This window comes from Centroberyx gerrardi, chromosome 22 (genome assembly GCF_048128805.1).
Source record: "Centroberyx gerrardi isolate f3 chromosome 22, fCenGer3.hap1.cur.20231027, whole genome shotgun sequence".
Lineage (NCBI taxonomy): Eukaryota > Metazoa > Chordata > Actinopteri > Beryciformes > Berycidae > Centroberyx > Centroberyx gerrardi.
The window spans coordinates 9,438,695-9,456,296 of NC_136018.1; the positions used below are offsets into that span (position 1 = coordinate 9,438,695).

At 42.1% G+C, this 17,602-nt stretch overlaps 2 protein-coding genes, 1 non-coding gene and 1 pseudogene across 3 annotated transcripts in view; 3 read left to right on the plus strand and 1 right to left on the minus strand.

The window, feature by feature from the left end:
* The first annotated feature begins 3,226 nt into the window (after positions 1 to 3,226).
* Positions 3,227 to 3,299, plus strand: trnar-ccg (transfer RNA arginine (anticodon CCG)). Its single transcript has one exon. It is a non-coding gene; the product is annotated as a tRNA-Arg (tRNA).
* Positions 3,300 to 4,080: 781 nt separating this feature from the next.
* Positions 4,081 to 5,729, minus strand: LOC139929513 (nuclear RNA export factor 1 pseudogene; annotated as a pseudogene).
* Positions 5,730 to 7,295: 1,566 nt separating this feature from the next.
* On the plus strand, positions 7,296 to 9,413 carry otud1 (OTU deubiquitinase 1). The gene has a single exon (XM_071922426.2). The coding sequence runs from the start codon at positions 7,459 to 7,461 to the stop codon at positions 8,887 to 8,889; it is 1,431 nt and encodes a 476-aa protein (XP_071778527.2). The 5' UTR covers positions 7,296 to 7,458; the 3' UTR covers positions 8,890 to 9,413.
* Positions 9,414 to 11,336: 1,923 nt separating this feature from the next.
* The window catches only part of kiaa1217 (KIAA1217 ortholog), a 111,102-nt gene continuing 104,836 nt past the window's right edge, over positions 11,337 to 17,602 (plus strand). Inside the window, exon 1 of the mRNA XM_071922404.2 lies at positions 11,337 to 11,618. Coding sequence (XP_071778505.2) covers positions 11,549 to 11,618 — 70 coding nt within the window. The 5' untranslated portion in view covers positions 11,337 to 11,548. The remainder of the gene's footprint in view (positions 11,619 to 17,602) is intronic.

The following is a 17,602-nucleotide window of genomic DNA, read 5'->3' on the forward strand; positions in this document are numbered from 1 at the left end:
CTGCATTCATTTGTTTCAGGCACTCATGTTTTTTTTTCCCAGAAGCCAAATGTCTCCCCCATGCGTGTGTTGGTGGTACTTACTTGAAAGCAACCTAATTTATTAGACAAGGGCCTCGGATGCTCTCTGGTGGTAATTATACCACACTATACAGTATATTACCATTGATTTCACCCTGGTTTAACATACAGATACACACAGTATGACACATTTGGTTTGAGGAACAACTGTTGATATTAATACAATCCTAGTACCAGGCCACGTTAAATGTATCATCACCCTCACCAGGCCTTTATAGCCAGAATTCAGAATTCTGGCTTTAATCTCAGAATTCTGACTTTAAACTCAGAACTCAAATACATTTTTCACATGTGGCGCTAATCCTTTTCCAATTAACCTGCTTTCTGTCTGTAGCCGTTGAATTTAAGTGAACTCCTTCCCTTACAAAAAAGAACTACAGTATTCCTATAAATGTTAGAAGGATATTATACAAATATCACAGCAAATCTATATATGGGCCCTACAGGAATATTGTAGGAATATTATAGAGTTACCACAGGAGATGAAAAAATACCATAATGTAGGCCTATGATAAAGTCTCTATAAACTCACAACTGAGTACCTCAGACACCCTAACGTAACAGGATTATTAGTGTGATTTTTCTTATGGTTTCCTGGAATTTCAGTTGGATCTATTGACAAGTGCAGTCTGAAATGGAGAGCGTGCAGACCCAGTGAGGTTATATCTATATTAAGCCCTCATATTCTTACCAAGACAAACAGAAGTTGTGCCTGTGTCTATCCAACAGGACAGGCTCAAAGAGTCAGCCATTGTGTTAAAAATAGCCATATGAGCGGAAAGGGTAGGCCTGCATGCACATGGTGTTACTAATAATCAACTACGCCAATTTCATTTAGGAATATGACTAATCATTATACACAAAAAAGGAAAATAGGCCTATACAGCTCAACAGTTTAATAGGCCTATTGAGTCTTAAAATCTTATTTTTCCTAAAATTATTTCTTTCTTTCTTAAATCAAATTTTAAAAAATCTAGCAATGGGGTGAGATAATTTGAATTGTTTCAAATGTAAATTAACTTGTTTCAAGAATTTCAGTGACATTTTCTGATACTGGTGGTGTGACCCCTTCTATCAAGATACCGACAAAATCCTGAAACGAGTGAAAATGTGTTGGAAACAAGTGAAATGTCACTCTGTTGGCAGACATTTCATTTGTTTTGAAGATAAATAAGAATTTAAGAATGAATATGAGACTAAATGACTTAAGATGGGTGTTTTTTTTTTACTGTCCAAACATGGAAGAGCCTACATAGTCCTGGTGGTAATTAGGCCACACAAGCATGTGTAACCTCTGTGCACCAATAACTGAAGATCAATAAGTTATAACTGAAAACTTCTTTGTCTAAATGCAATAGCCTATTATGGGCTGTTGTTGGCTTTATCTGGCTTAAGATTTGTTCGGTCAACCCCCATGCTGGATCTAGTTCAGTTACTTGACTTGTTATGTTTATAAGAAATCATCTCGCCAAATCAGGACATGCAATTCAGATTGAGAATTGTTGCACTTGCACGTAAAATCTTGAGTTCACTATTTCACTAAAGATGTATTACTAACTCAAGCATGCAGCATTAGCATATTGCCTGAAGGCCAGAATGATATGAAGGGGATGTGGCGAGACATGATCCAAACCCCTAAATCCCCCTCTCTCCCTATTATCTAACGGTACAGTTTTTCACAATTGTTTACTAAAACTGGAACTTGGAACACAATCACTAAAACCTGAAACGCATGTATCAAATCCCTAAACAAAGTCTGCAACAATATAAGCACATTTTCAGCTTTTTCACTGCAATTCTCAGTCACACTTTTTGCAAAACACTACACACAGTTCTCTACATTAGGCACAACATTCAAAAACTAAAATCGCATGTGTTCATTTGGAAGCACTGCCATCCCAAATGCTTAACTTCATTTACCAATTGGCAACATCCACTCATCACAGATATAAACACTAATATCTGAATTCAGAGCTTTAGCACCATAAAAAAGCCACAGGTGAGCTCTCTTGTTTTTGAGAACAATGGAAACCAATGTTGCAGTGAGAGCTAGGAAGAGGAGTGAGAGTAAGAGGAGGACGAGGACAAAGAAGAACAAGGAGAACATCTCATCTGATCTCATCTAAGGTCACTTTGGTTCACCATGTGGTCGACCATGGGTTGAGCATGAGGGAGGCTGGGCAGTGTCCAGCCCAACCTGAGCTTCACTGCTGCTTCCATCATCCAGATATTCAGAAATGAGAACAGGCAAGTGGCCTACTCTCTACACCATGCTACTGTTCTTCATAGTATACTGTAGTAGTAGTAGTAGTAGTAGTAGTAGTAGTAGTAGTAGTAGTAGTCCTACACATCACTAGGCCTGTGCTACTCAGTGATGGTTGGCCAATGTTACAGTAATGTGTCATTTCATATTGAAAAATAGAAATATTCTTGTACCCTAACCAATCACATCATGTTTTTAGATCTTCAGCAGAACTGAGAGACGACCAGTCTGTGTGAACATGCTTGTGATGTAGATGAGGTGCTGTCCGACACAAACAGCAGGCAGGATGCAGCATCATTTTTTATCCTTTTTCTTTTCTTTTTTTTTTTACAGAAAACATTTTTTCTGTTTTTCTGCTACTGCATTGTGTTTTGTATGTAGAACACTTCACATATCCAACACATATTCAAGTGTTGAAATAAAGTATTTGTGATTGAAATAAAGTATTTGGGCGTACAAATTTTTGTGTATATACATTACTGTAACGGCCTTTTACAACAGGCTGCTCTGCATACTGTCAGTCTAACTCTGAACATGCAAAAGGCATAAGTCTACTGATGAGATATTCATAATAGTGTTTTCCCTTGAGCACATCAGTGTGTAGTCAGTTGTTAGAAAGATTCATATGATGGTTGTGTGTGTCATTTTTTTGCAAAATTACATTTTGAAAAGAGATAAAATGGTTTTGAATGCAGTATTTGATTTTGCAAGAGATTTGTGGAGTTTTGCATTTTGTGTTAGTGTTTTTGTGTGTTGTGTTTAGAGTTTTGAGAAAATTAGCCTTAGTTTCAGAAAATGTGTGTAAGCAATTGTGAAAAACTGAACAAAATACACTTTTGACTGCCCTAGACAGACCCATGATCTAAGTTGTTTTATATAAACCGGCCCAGTGGCCTAATGGATAAGGCATCAGCCTCCGGAGCTGGGGATTGTGGGTTCAAGTCCCACCTGGGTCGCACACCCCTGTCTTTAATTGACTCAATGGGACGTGAGTCGCAATTAAAGAAGAGATATCTTTGAATCGAGCATATTAAAGGTCCCATATTCTACACTTTCCAATGTTTTATTTTATGTCTTGAGGTCCATTCAAAGCTCTTTGTGTGGTGTCATGTACCAAAAACACTCAATCCATTTTTACACGTTCATTTTCCAGCATCTCTCTGAGCCTTGCCAAGAACAGGCTGTTTCTGTTGCTGTGTCTTTAAGGCTCATTAATATTAACGACCCCTCTGTTCTGATTGGCTAACCGTTTCAAGAGTGAAACATGAGACACCACAGACACCAGACAGCAACAGGCAAGGAAAAACTCTCCGGTAATAAACAATGACAATCGCTCAACTGCTTTGAAAAAAACACTTTGTTAGCCTATTAATTCTTACAAAAATGATAATATGATAATGAGCGTACCTTTGTGACGCCACAAAGTTACGGAAGTCCAAACGGCTCGTTTAGAGGCTCGGTTTTCTAATATGGATTGTGTGGATTTAGCTGGCTACCGTGCGTTTTGATACTTTAGTGATGTTTAGATAGCGCATCCAACTCCTTTATAATCAAAGAGGAACCTTTAAAGGGCTATTTGTAGGGGCAACGACAATGCTTCATAAGCTTTGTTTTTTTGTTTTTTTTGGTCTACATCAGCTTTAATAAAACAAGGCAAAGAAGAAAAAGGATAAAACAAAAAATCCATATAAATAAAATTACATGATCACTATTTCACAGAAGGTGTCATTTATTTATTCATTTTGTGAATGCAATGTCGGGGATCTTGCCTTCCATCTTCAACTGGGTGAACATTTGTGCAGCTCTGTTGAAATCCCATTCATTGTCCTGTAGACACTTTTGGGACCACTGCAGGTTCATGCTGGAATTCAGGAAGAAGGCTGAGGGCATCTCCTGCTGCGGTGCGGTGAGGGTGGGCACCGGGCTAGAAGACGGGGGCAGGGCGGGAGCCACAAAGGCTCGGCAGATCTCCTCTGTTGTGGCCATCCGGATGGAAAGCTGGTCGTTCACTATGCGCAAACCAGAATCCCCGGCAGGGACCGCGATGAAGACTCGAGAGAAGGCCTTAGTACAGTCCCGCGATTTACCGTCCACTTCTTTGAAAATCCCGCTCACTGTGAATGACAGCAGTGTATTCGTGTAGGTGTTTACGTCAACAGTGAAGGAGGCAGGGTCATGCTGAGTTTTGGGGAGCTCGTTGAGGAAAGCCACCACATTTACTCGCGTGTGTTTTAGTAGGCAAGACCGCATCGTGGAGTCTTTGATCGGCTTCAGGTTTCGACTGTCTTTGTGGTACTCTCCCTGTATCACGAGGGATAAGGAAGCTCCATCATGGTAGGCATCCAGAAGAGGCTGTCTGTCCCCTGAGTCGTAGATGCTGTAATATTTTTGCAAGAAGCGAAGAATGAAAGCCTTGATTTCATCGGAGCCAAAACAGCTGCCCTTGAAGGGGGGGAAGGCGGTGGGCGTTGCCATGAGGTCATGGACATCCAGTTTGAGAAGCCCGGGAAACCTCTGCTGCACAGCACTGATGTAGGAGACCTGGTCCTTGAACAGGTCACACAGAGGGTTCCCGACCAGCCACAGCTCCACCAGCTTCAGGCCTTTCACCTGGTCCAGCTCCTGGTCAGACTTCAGCTTATTGTGGGACAGGTTGAGGGTCTTCAGTTTGGGTGCCTTGGTGACCAATTCAGCCAGTTTGTCCACTTTCTGAATACGGTTGCTGCTCAGGTTCAAGCACACCAGCTCTGGAATGTTTCCCTCAATGATCTTGATCACAGCCTCCATGCTTGTCTTCCTATTCAGGATGACCTCAATGTTCTGTGACGCCAGGTCCGAGTCTGTTCGGATGTTGTTCAAGTCAAGTGCTTGCTGGGAGCCGTCGAAGCGCTTTGCCATGCATTGCTTCAGGCGCTCCAAGTGTTCAGGCTTCAGGCCAGAGAGGAGGAAGGACGGAGGAGATCTGGCGTTGATGTGTACTGCCACCTTATAACCGTCTGTGTCTGTGATCTTGTGGGAACATTTGTGCAGAGCAGTGGCGGCAGCGGCATCATCCACATAAAAATGGGCCCGGTGACTGACAATATGAAAGTGTACAGGTGTGTAGGGTACTGAGCAGATGTTCTGGAGAGCTGTCAATAACCATTTCTTGTCATATTTCCTTCCGTGTGGTATCGTCACTTTGTACCAGCCTGATCGGCTTTTCCCTCCTCCACCACTGTTTCCTCCTCCTCGGTCTCCTCCTCTCCCACCTCCTCTCCCACCTCCTCTCCCTCTGCCTCCTCGCCCATCTCCTCTCAGATTGGGCCTTCCATAGGGGTTGAATCTGCGCTGGGAGCCGCTGTCCTGAGAGCTGTCAGTCATAGTTACATTCCCGTCATTGTCATCAAGCCTGGACCGTGGTCCGGGGCCACCGAAGTTCCCTGAGTGGCCTCCCCGCTGGCGGACGTCCCTGCGGGACCCGTCGCTGTCCGACCGACCCCTGTGGGAGCCTCTGCCTTCACGGCTGCGGAGCTGCGGAATTAGCCTGTTATTGAAGGAGACATTATGTTACCCATTTAACTCAAACTAGACATTTCCAGTTTCTTATGTAAAGTTAACACCAGGTCACACAGAGGGTTCCCTATAGCCTATACACCCCCTCCCTGAGTCCTTCTGTATGAAAGTCCCCGTGAGAATGGGGAGCACAGTCAAGGTCAACACACATTATGCTACTTTTATACAAGGGTTAATCAGGTGATTCAATTCACTCAGTTACCATTACTCCCTGGGAGCAGTAGCCTAATTCATTACACTACTTCGTTATATTACTTTTCTGGGACACCCCCAAGATTGACGTTTGAATCCTTTTATTTTCATAAATAAATAGTCTACCTCTTCTGTGGATGTTCAGGGAGACCAAATAGAGTTGATGTAATCTTTCCACCTGGAGAACTTTACTGTCATTTTCCATCTTCTATATTGCCATTTTCCGGGGGATGTGGATAATCAATAATTTTTGGCTAGTTTAACTTCAAACTGATATGAAGAGGGGGTAATATCAAAGGTAACGACTTGATTTTTGATGGGTAATAGCCTACTGTTATTGGAATTGACGTAGCATTTCGTTACACTACACGTTACTGAGTTACAGTTTAGCACCCAACAGTGGCTGTGACACATCAAATCCCTCATATTATCGCCTTGTGGTAAAACTCCAGTGATGCACTCTTCCAGTCTGCTGGAAGAGGAGAGCTGCGTCAAGCCGCCTACAGACAGCCAGGACAATACCGGGAGTTAAGTGATTTTGCCTTCAAAATAAAATCATAATCATCACTCATAGGTGAAACTCCACTGAGATGTCAGCGCTGGTTCCCTATACCTTCAGAAGAAGCCATTCGCTAGGAGTCTCTGCCAGGAAATAATTCCTCAAAACTTGTCACCTTACAAACTTTGTCACATCCATGACATTTTATGTAGGGTGCCTCTGTTAGCCTGGAACAAATAGAAACGTGTCCATGTGTACAAACATTCAGTGTAGCTGTTCACACTGTCAGATTTACCAGTGGAGGAAATATGATGTAGGCTACAAAAATATGGGCAGAACAATTTCAGATGAGGTAGGCCTAACTTAAATAACTGACAGAAATTAGTCTGGACATCAATTATATACTAAGAATATCTTAAAAAAAAATAAAAAAAATATACAATTTTTTTTTAATACTGCATAGGCCATGGGCAGAACTTTTTTGGGAAAAAAAAGCAGATTCAAATTCCTAATACAGATTCCTCCTTAAATATAAGCCTGTTATTTATATTAACTTTAGTAAATTGTATTATTAACCTAGGCCCATTCAAAAACGCTCCAGTGCAGTTTCCGTCAGTAAGGGTTTTATTTTGAAAGAAGATGCTCGGAAGTCGTCTTGGTTTCTTTCTGGTTGGCTTGACACTGGAGAAGCGGAGCGGGTCCAGTTACACTTTCAGGTCTAAAATTAGGGAGGCTCCGCAACTCCGACTGACGCAAGATGGCTAAACTGGACTGTCTACTCCTCGCTGTGTCAATGGTATCAGGATTCAGGACCATGGAAACGTTCCCTACAACTTTGCTGTTATTGATGACATGCTGGGTATTTTTAGATGTTGTTGTCATATTTCCGTAACAGCCCGGCTACAGCGTTCAGTATAAAGGAGTCCTTCAAAATGCAGCTGTACAACAGTGTGCTGACACACTATCCGAAGTCCTCTCGCAAAGTTTCAATAACTATATCGAGCGGATCTGACCGTTTGACCGGGACAACATCAACTTCTTCTGCGGTTAATAAACCGGGCGTCACACAACAAGACACAACTTCAACGGCCAACGGGGATCCAGTAAGAGAGACGCCGTCTTCCGCAAACATGCCTGCCTTTTCATGTTACGAAACTTCGTCGATGAAGCCAGTTTACTTCACGTCGACTGCTGAAATAATAATTCGCCGACCTGATGGAGTGGAGCGGTCCGTACCTATCCATATCATGAGGGAGTCAAAGAGCAAACGCTCGTCCCCTGACTCAGTTTCACATGATGGGGAAAGTATGACTAATAACTGTGATTCCGACCTGATAGTGGACTTGATTGATCATTGGAGCAATGGGACAGAGCTTTTCTCTGACTGCCCAGAACTGGTTGAAAGTAATCTGTTGAACAGCAAGAGCATCACTGGACCCAGAATAGAAGAATGCAAGAGGACGGTGGGAATTTCAAGTGAGGATGATGAGGTTTCAGTGACTAATGCCCCCTTCAAAAGCAACGGATGGACCTCATTTCACGAAGTGGAGCCCATTCCCTGCAGGGCAGCTCAACCTAAAGACCTCATAGATGAAGATCTCCATCATCTACGCAGTGGGCAAAGTGTCCCGCCATCAGATGAGACACGGGCCTTCGAGCTCAGCGTCCTGCAGGAGTCGTCCCCACAGAGATGCCCAGAGAAAGGGGACATCAACGATAAAGTCACCCTGTATCTGGCTGAAGTGGAGAAACAGAACAAGTACCTCCAGGAGAGGCATAAATACAGGTACCACATCATCCCGGATGGTAACTGCCTGTACAGAGCCGTGTGCAAAGCCACTTTCGGAGAGCAGTCGAGGCACAGGGAGCTGAGGGAGCAGACGGTGCACCATATAGCCGACCACCTGGATGAGTTCAACCCCATCATCGAAGGGGATGTAGGGGAGTTCCTGATCAATGCAGCACAGGATGGTGCCTGGGCTGGGTACCCTGAGCTGCTAGCCATGAGCCAGATGCTGAACGTCAACATCCACCTGACAACAGGGGGGAGCTTGGAGAGTCCCACCGTCTCCACCATGGTGCACTATCTCGGGGAGGAAGATGCTTCCAAACCAGCCGTCTGGCTCAGCTGGCTCAGCAACGGACACTACGACGTCCTTCTGGACAAGAGTCTCCCCAACCCGGAGTATGAGGACTGGTGCCGTCACTCACAGATACAGAGGAAACGGGACGAGGAACTGGCAAAGTCGATGGCAGCCTCACTATCCAAAATGTACATTGAGCAAAATGGGCATATGTGAAAGCAATATGTTGAGAATTGAGAGGCGCACTGTTACAGTACAGTGCAAAACTGTTATTTGCACATTGATTCTGCTTGGTTTCTACATGCTTTAAATTATTTTTCTAAGTTTTATATTGTTAGAGAAAGGAAGTGCAGTGCACATACTTTGGTCTTTGTACATACTTAGATAGCCGAATGGTAGGCAGTTGCCTCTGAAAGTGTTTGTAAGAGTGTGTGAGCCTGTGCTTTTTGATAATGTTTGGGATAATGTTGAAGTGAGTGAACTTTAAAACTGCCAATTTACTTGTATGTGATTTTTGAGTACATACAGTATTTATTTACCTTTCATTGGCAGGTCAGTGACAGTTAATTTTCTATTATGCCTATTAGGCCTTTGCCAAATATTTTGCAATAAAGAGAAACCTGGTTTGCATTTTTTCCCCTTATTTGCATACATTGTTTACTATCCGTCTCTAGCCTACACTCTTGCACAAAAATTGCCATCTGATAGTAAGTCCACAGTTTGGTTTGTATCTGTGAGAACAAATCAGCAGTTTTCTTCATTTTTTTTGTATTATGTCTATTCTTCATAGGCCTCGTAGACAAAATGTTTCAAAATAAACTTTTTTTATGTCTGATTTACATAGTCTTAGTTTGATGTCTGTCTCTGGCCTACACTACCAGAAAAAAATTACCCAATACTAAAGTGACCTCATCAGCTGTTTTTGAATCCATTTTGCATACAGAATTGGCCATGGAGAGTATTGCGACCCATTATATTACATTGCATTCGGATTATCATTCAGGTGGGCCAGACTGTGGAGTGCTGCACACCCCATCCACCCCCTGCTGCCCAAAAGTGAAAAGTAATGTTTGGAATTCATTACATCCAGTGACCATGAGCCTGTGGCCTCTCAGGCAGGTCGGGCGGCAGACCTCATTACATTAAGTGACTGTGGTCGAGGCCTGTGCGTGTGCAAAATGGGACAGTGTCAAAGCAATATTTTAGTTGACAGCTGAAGGTTGCACTGTCACAGTACAGTGCCAAATTTGTTTTTTGCACTTTAATTCTGCGTGGTTTCTACATTAAGTTGGTTTTCTATATTTTTCCATTGTTAAGAGAAAGAAAGTGCATTTCAAATAATACCAGCTTCTTTGTACATACTTAGATACTTAAATGGTAGACAGCTGCCTCTGTCTGCCAGTGTTTTTAAAGCTTGTAGACCTGTTTTTTTAAGTTTTTCAATATTATTACATTGAAGTGAGTGAACTATTTTTGGTTATGCGTGACTTTTGAGCTTGTTATTTATTTTTTTGCTTTTTGGCCGCTCACTATCAGTAATCTTTCTATTATGCCAATGGTTTGTAGGCCTTTGACAAAATATTTTCTAGTAAACTTTCAAAGAAACATCATTTGCAAGTATTTGTTTTCTGATCTATATACTCCTAGTTTGACAAATGTCAAACTTTACCAAAGTTAAGGAGCAAATCAACTTGCCCTTTAAAAGAAGAAGCAAAGATCCAGGCTGAACATAGCATAGGCCTACACCATAATTAGGATTATAGGCTAAGAAAGAATACCAACTCTGTAATAACCTGATTTTTGAAGGACCCCTGCCCATTGGTGACATTGCACTTTTCGACCAGTAGATGTCATTCTAGGCTCCCCTATACACTTTGACACAACCAGAAAATATATTAATATTTATTTTGTCAAACTGAATACAATGTGTGACCCTTCATTACTGCATTCGCCTCGGCATTGTCAATCAGTTAGACTACCTGAGCGAAATAAGCTATTCAGTGCTCTGATTAGTAAAAACGCGGATATGTTTCACGATAAAATAACATAATTAGCCTATAGGATAAGTTTTTAGAAAGTTTGTGAATTCATCATTTAGTAAATTGCCCCACATTTGATTGTTGATCCAAACATTGTGACTTTATTTAGGCTTCCTAACTATTGTTTAATCATATTTAGTATTAGCGTCTTCACTAATGAAAAAATATTAATATTCATATAGGACAGTGCGTGTGTGGTGCTCAATAGACTTTATAGTGGCAATTTGTAGGCCTATATGTCCTATGTATCGCTCTAATTTTCCTATAGTATTATTATAGAGATTGTAGCCTAGTTGTGTGACATTTGTAAATAGCATCCTACTTAAGTTATTATGGGATTACTATAGTTCTTTTTCCTGAGAGCTATATTGTGATGACGTAATTCTGCAGTCATGTGGACGTCGGGGAAAAAAGTTTTTATCTTTTTAATGCGGGGGAGGGGGGTGTTAGAGCCTCAGCCTGTTCCTGCCTGGATGAACCATAGCCTATAACAAACCAGAGGGGGACAGAGGCGCCTGGCAGGTGAGAGTGGACCGAGCAGGCTGGTTCACCGCAGTACTGGCACACAGTCAGCAGACAGAGAGAGAGAGAGAGAGAGAGGAGTGAGAAAAAGAGAGAGAGAGAGAGACAGGGAAAGGGAAAGTCAATGACAGACGCTCCCCTCCGGTGTTTTGTGTGTCCGTAGAGGCTTCCCACGCGCCAACCGAACGGGGAGACGGTCATCTCGACGCAGTTAGCCCCATCTTGGGAAGTTGCCGGATACTTTGAAACAAACTACAGCACAGCAGCAGCGTCGCCGTCGGTGGTCGTGGGCTCTGACCTGAGAGGTATCGGACATGTCGGGACACCGGGTGCAGTTCGCAGACCTTCCGCCGAGTGATCGCAAAGGAAGTCCTAAATTACACAGTAAGGAATATTATTGACCTATTAGGAGGCTTTTCTGTTGACCTTGGATAACTCTGTAAGACTAAATTATAGCAAAAACTCACTTGTTCTGCACTTTTTTGTTCACTTTAGGGGCATGCTTATTTATTTATTTTCACTTTAGGGGCATGCTTATTTTGAACATTCCAGTACTAAACACTATGACAAAAAACTGTAGTAATCCCATACATTTTGGTATGATACTGTACAAATATCAGAGTAAAACTTCAAGGCTCTACAGGGATTTCATAGGGATATTATAGTGATATCATAAGAGGTAAAAATGCCTTAAAATATGACAAGGTCACTATAAACTCACCATTGAGTTCCACGGAGAAGTCCCTGTAGGAATATTACAGTGACTTTTACTCTTTTATGTATTGATTCATGTTTTAATTAGCCATTTGTCGTTCAATATATCACCCCTACTGCACTCTAGTGTAATGATAAGTCACTATCAGGTATCTTTCTTATGGTTTGGGAAGAGTTGTGCTCTAAACTCTGTAAGCCTTCCACTAGATGATTATACCTCTCTACATAGCATAATAATTAGGCCTTACGAAGTACAAAAAAAGTCTAACACCTCTGCTTGAATCCAGATGTTTTTGTTGAAGAGTTTTTTGCCATGACTTCCAGATTTCAAGCTGAACTCTGAAGTCAGCTGCTGTTTTGAGTCTTTGAGAAAATGTCATGATCTTTGATTGTAGTGAATCTCCTGCCTCAGTCTCCCTCCAAGGCATGAGAACAGGTAAAACGATCTGTCAGGTGTTGCTGCAACCTATTGGACCAGGCATACAGAATAAAACACAGTATTTCCCCAGCTCAGAAGACACAGATGTTGCTCATCATACCATATGTGCCTTATGCGTGACTGGACTGTGTGGAGGATATGATGACCCCCTCACCTGTGATCCACTCTGCGTGGGAATCAGCCGTTCAGCCCATTCAGCCACACAGTCAACAGAGTCCCCACTTTATACACTTATTTGAAGTGGCAGTTGCCCTTTATGTGCTACTGCTCACTTTTCCCCCTCAGGGCCATGTATCCTCAGTGTGTGTGACACTTCTTGTGCTCTGTCTTAGTGAGGTGATGCTCACCTTGAGATGCATCTTTAACCACTTCACGGCATGCCACAACCTTGGCAGCACAAAGGATAGATGGCTATAAATAGGAACAACACATATAGAGGCATAGAGGGGCTCAGCTTTTGTGCATTTATGGCACAGGTGGACGGGTTAAAGACGTGCTCGTGCTTGCATGCGAGGCGTGCGACAGTGTCAGCTGTGCCTGCCTGCGCTGCTCTGTGCTGCAGTGTATGCACTACAGTGGGAGACACAGAGAAGCTGAGCTCATCTCCATGGTGACAGGTTGAGTGACAGGACACGTGAGCGAGGACGCAGTGGAAAATTGCCAGTTGCTGCAAAACCCTCCGGAGGGGTGCACATACACCCCGGTTCTGTGACATTACATGTGCGCAGTTGCATATGTAATACATTTCCGTCTATATCTGTGACAGCACTCGTTCTGGCAGGTTGGTGTGTGTGTGTCAGAGAGGAACATGCATGTGGGCAGCAGGTTGAAAAGTGCTGATGTTGTGTGCAGGTTAGGCTCAGGTTGTACGCAGTGCATGTTGACTTGATGAGGCGAAGGACAGAATGGCCTCTTCAGCAGCAAACCTCACGTTCTGACTCAGCCCATCCGTTTCTCCTGTTGTCCAGAGGCAAGCGACAGCGGGGTCAAGTTTCAATCTCTTCTTCTTCTTCCTCCTCTCTCTCTCTGACACACACACGCACACACTCACAATCTCACAACCGTCCCTGGATCAAGGCCCAGCTGCTGGGCTTAGTGTCCATGCTTGCCTCTCTGGGATAGCATGCCACAAGGCTCAATATTCATTTAGTCCAATAGATGGAAAGCCATCACATTACACATCCAAACTACAAAATAGCATCTGGATAGCAGCAGAGCACCACCTCATCCATCACTCACTTCAGTTTTAAAATGCTATAACAGCTAATGATCTCGACATCACCTGGAGGGAATACTACAGCATATGCGAATAGACTGAGTGTCAGAAAGGGAAGCCAGCAGTGATGGAGGATTGCTGTCAGTGCTGTTCACTTTATATTCTTGAAAGTAGTAATCTCCAAGGTCTGTGCTTTTTTGACTTTGACATCTTTTGTAATAATCGATCATTTTTTTTGCACTACCCTTCCCAGAGATCTCTTGGTGTCCATTAAGCTTAGGTTAGACCACAAGATTGTTCAAGTCTTCCCTGACTAGGGCATTTCAGACTAAACGACGACTGTTTGCCATCCAGTTGGGAAGCTGTTCACACTAGGCGACGGGACAAAGATGGGCGACACACGTGAAGACGAGGGATCACACACTACCAGACTCTGTCATTCGTATTTTGAAGTGACATTATTACAAGAATAACACTGATGAGGAATTTTGTAGGAGTCTTCTTTCTCTTAATTTGTAATTGCATGCTTATATGGACTGATCCAGGCATGCCTTCATTCCTCCAAATGAAATTTGTACAGCAACTTATCAACAGTGGAGCAAGTAGAGTTGGGAATCTTGCTGATATAAACTAAAACTAAAACTAAAATCTATGTGAGTGGGCGTTGTCATTACGAAATGTGTCTTCTTTTCCAGTTAATTTTCTTTTTCTTCCCCCTGGACTTGGCCAGACAAAATCAAACATCTGACAAAATTGCATCAGGCCAAACGGCCAGAGCCGGAGTGTTGAGTTCATTCATCTTACAGGATAATATGCACCAACCGTCACCCCCTAACCCAGACTAAACCAGATTCCAATTGGCCTTAGAATCGGTGTTAAAATCACCTAGTGTGGCATCCTCTGCCCTTGGATTATCTGTGGATGAAGTTTCTGTAGGTGGCGCTCTTTTCTTTGTCTGCTCAGCCATGTTGGCTATCACTGCTCTTGCTAACTACTTCTTTTATTTATTCCAAACCAACCACTGTTGCTGCTGCTGGAAACATAAAACGCATAATTTCCTGAGCGGCGGAGGAATTTTCCCAGGAAAGATGTACCAGACGCCAGGTGTTAGAACAGCAAATGTAAAAGCTTTCAGGAGCTGAGCATAGGTTGAATCACTATTGCGTGTGCTGATAGAGAGTGGCGAAATGGAAATTTAATTTATATGAAAATGTTGCAGATTATTACTTTAACCTTTCCCCCACAGTCCACATGAAAGACTGTTATTGTGGAATTATGTGGAGTTTGGCCAGGATCCCACAAGTGTTTGTTACTGTTATAGAACATGCCAGAGGGAGGCATGGGCTGGAGCAGAGGGGTGCTGGTTTACTCACACATATTCTCCTTGTGGTGACACACACAATGGACACACACATACGCACATATATAGAGACAGAAAGTGTAAACAATAGTGTGTGAGTGTCATCACACTTCACCATCATATAGTATTTTAGACGTGTTTTCCTCTATATGCTTTAGATATAAAGTTGCGCCTAGTTTCAAGTTGTTAGCACAGAATCTTCCATCTGACAGTAAAAGACTCAAACATGTTTGTTACAAAAGGCACATTCCTCGATAAAATCTGACTGTCTAACCCCAATTAAACTCCACGCTAATAGGTATCAAATCCCTTCTGGAAAATTACCTGAAATATTATATTTATGAAACACACAAGCAGAAATACGCATGTGTTTCATGCTTTATTAGGATTTGATGCAGGCCAAGGTCGTATGAGGGCCTACATCAAAACATACATACCAGTACCTGCCTATTTTTCACTCTCAGAGATTCATCCAGAGCACTTGATTGTGTCTGGAGAAGTTCCAGATTCATCTCTTGTTCTTGATCTGTTTCACCTCGTTTCCATTTTCCATTTTGACCTTAGTGGTCATTTCACAAACTGGGTTTTGGATGTTTTAGAGACATGTTTTTACAACCAAGAACCATGGCAGCTTTCTCCTGGTTCTCACTGATGGCATCTTGGGCATTACTGCTGATGTCCTCAGCTTTGCCGATGGCACTGTGGGCATTGCCAGTATCATTGGTAGTGTTACTGTAATTCCATTAAGAGCATTTTAATGGCAGCTGTGGTCTTTGATCCCTCTTTGAATGAAGTGAACACAGCCTTCACTGTCATGGGACACTCCCATTGCTCAGTGGCTGTCTGGAGATCAGTATGTTGAATGAGGAAAGCTGTGATGATTTGTCTCTCAAAAGGCTCCTTTACATCCTGGACAGCTGCACTCCCAATCATAGAGTTCATCATCTCATGTTTCCAGAGATATTTGAAGATTACCTCAACAATTTGTGGAGCAAGATATTCAGTCTGGGTGAGGTGGCTGAATGAAGACATTGCCTTCTCTTTCCCCATCAGTGTGGTGGTAGCAATCTCCAAGAAGAGAGGGTGGGGCACTTTAACATCCAACTCAATCACTGACTTGATCTTCACAAGGAACAGCTCACAGCTTTCTGCCAAGCAGCGCTGGCAGAAAGCGCTGAGTTGATAGGTCTTGCCCCATCAACTCGAGCCTGTCATGCCTCTTTGTCCACCAAACTAATTTAATTAGATAGACTTGTGCCGACAAATTTTCAGTCATTCCGTGGCACTCTTTCAGACTCTTGCTCAAGTCTTTCATATTAGCGTGGGATGGAACTTCCCCTCGATCCTTCATACCCATGAATTTCTCCATGAGTTGTTTCTGTATGACAGGTACAGGTATGAATGATAAGATAAAACTTTATTAATTCCTGTGGGGACATTTGATTGTTACAGCAGCAAAAGTAAAAGGATTCAGCAGGGGAAAAAGACAGAATATAAGCACAAACATAGATTATAAAATAAGTTCTACAAACATATATACATATATATATAAATAATATAAACAATAAAACCATCAAGTGTGGATGTTCTTATCTTTGTTAGGAAGTGTAACGTCCAGCCAGGAGAGATTCAATTAAGAGAGGAATATCCATTTATGATGCAATAGTTGACAATAGTTGAAATGCAATGTTGAGATGCAACATGACTTGAAGTTAACACAGTAGGATGGTGATCAGAGATTTTTTTTAACAATGAAATATCAAAATATGAAATAAATTATTTAAATTCAAGTCCAATCCTAGCTACCTGACTGAGAAGTCATAAAATAATAATAGAAAAAGAAAAGAAACAACAGTACATATTATTTATACTTGACTGAGATTTCTCTTTCTTGAAGAATTCATTATTTCAGTGTTTGATTTTCAGATCCCTCGATATATCTTCCTATTGCAATAGAGCTGCGCAAAATGCATTATGATCAAATGTCTAATAAATCTCCTAATAATAATAATAATATCACTAATTCTTCTGTTTGTCTATAGGTGCTTTTAGTTTACTAACATCTTTGTATGTTTTTTGTATGTGGAATGTTTTGTCTTTTACGGCTGCAGCATGGGTGAAAGCCCAAGCCAAATTTTCCATTTTGTGGGACAATAAAGTTAATCTTGAATCTTGAATCTTGAATCTTAATCTTAATAATAATAATGTATCACTTTTGTTAACATTATAAATTGTTGCGAAATAAAAGGATCAAAACAAACAAATCCACAAAAAATCTGTCATAATAAAAGAAGACCATCCACTGCAGCTAACTCCATTAGCCCGTTAACTCTCACCCTGGATGAATTTCCACTTTGCTCTTGTTAAAACTACAGTGCTGTAATCACTTATCAGCTTTGTCTTCGTCAGGATGTCCAGGAGAAACGGTAAACATTGCTGCGTGCTATCTTACTCACAGTCCCTATATGCGATTGCTCGGGGGAAATGGCAAATGCTGCATTGGAATGATAATCACAGAAAGTGCTTCTTTACCAGCTCAGGAATGCAGATGGTGTCTGTGCCAATGTCAAGCTTTAGAAACCAGGGGAAGATGCTGTCTCCCGCAATGAACTCCTCATCACTACTTATAATTCTCTGTG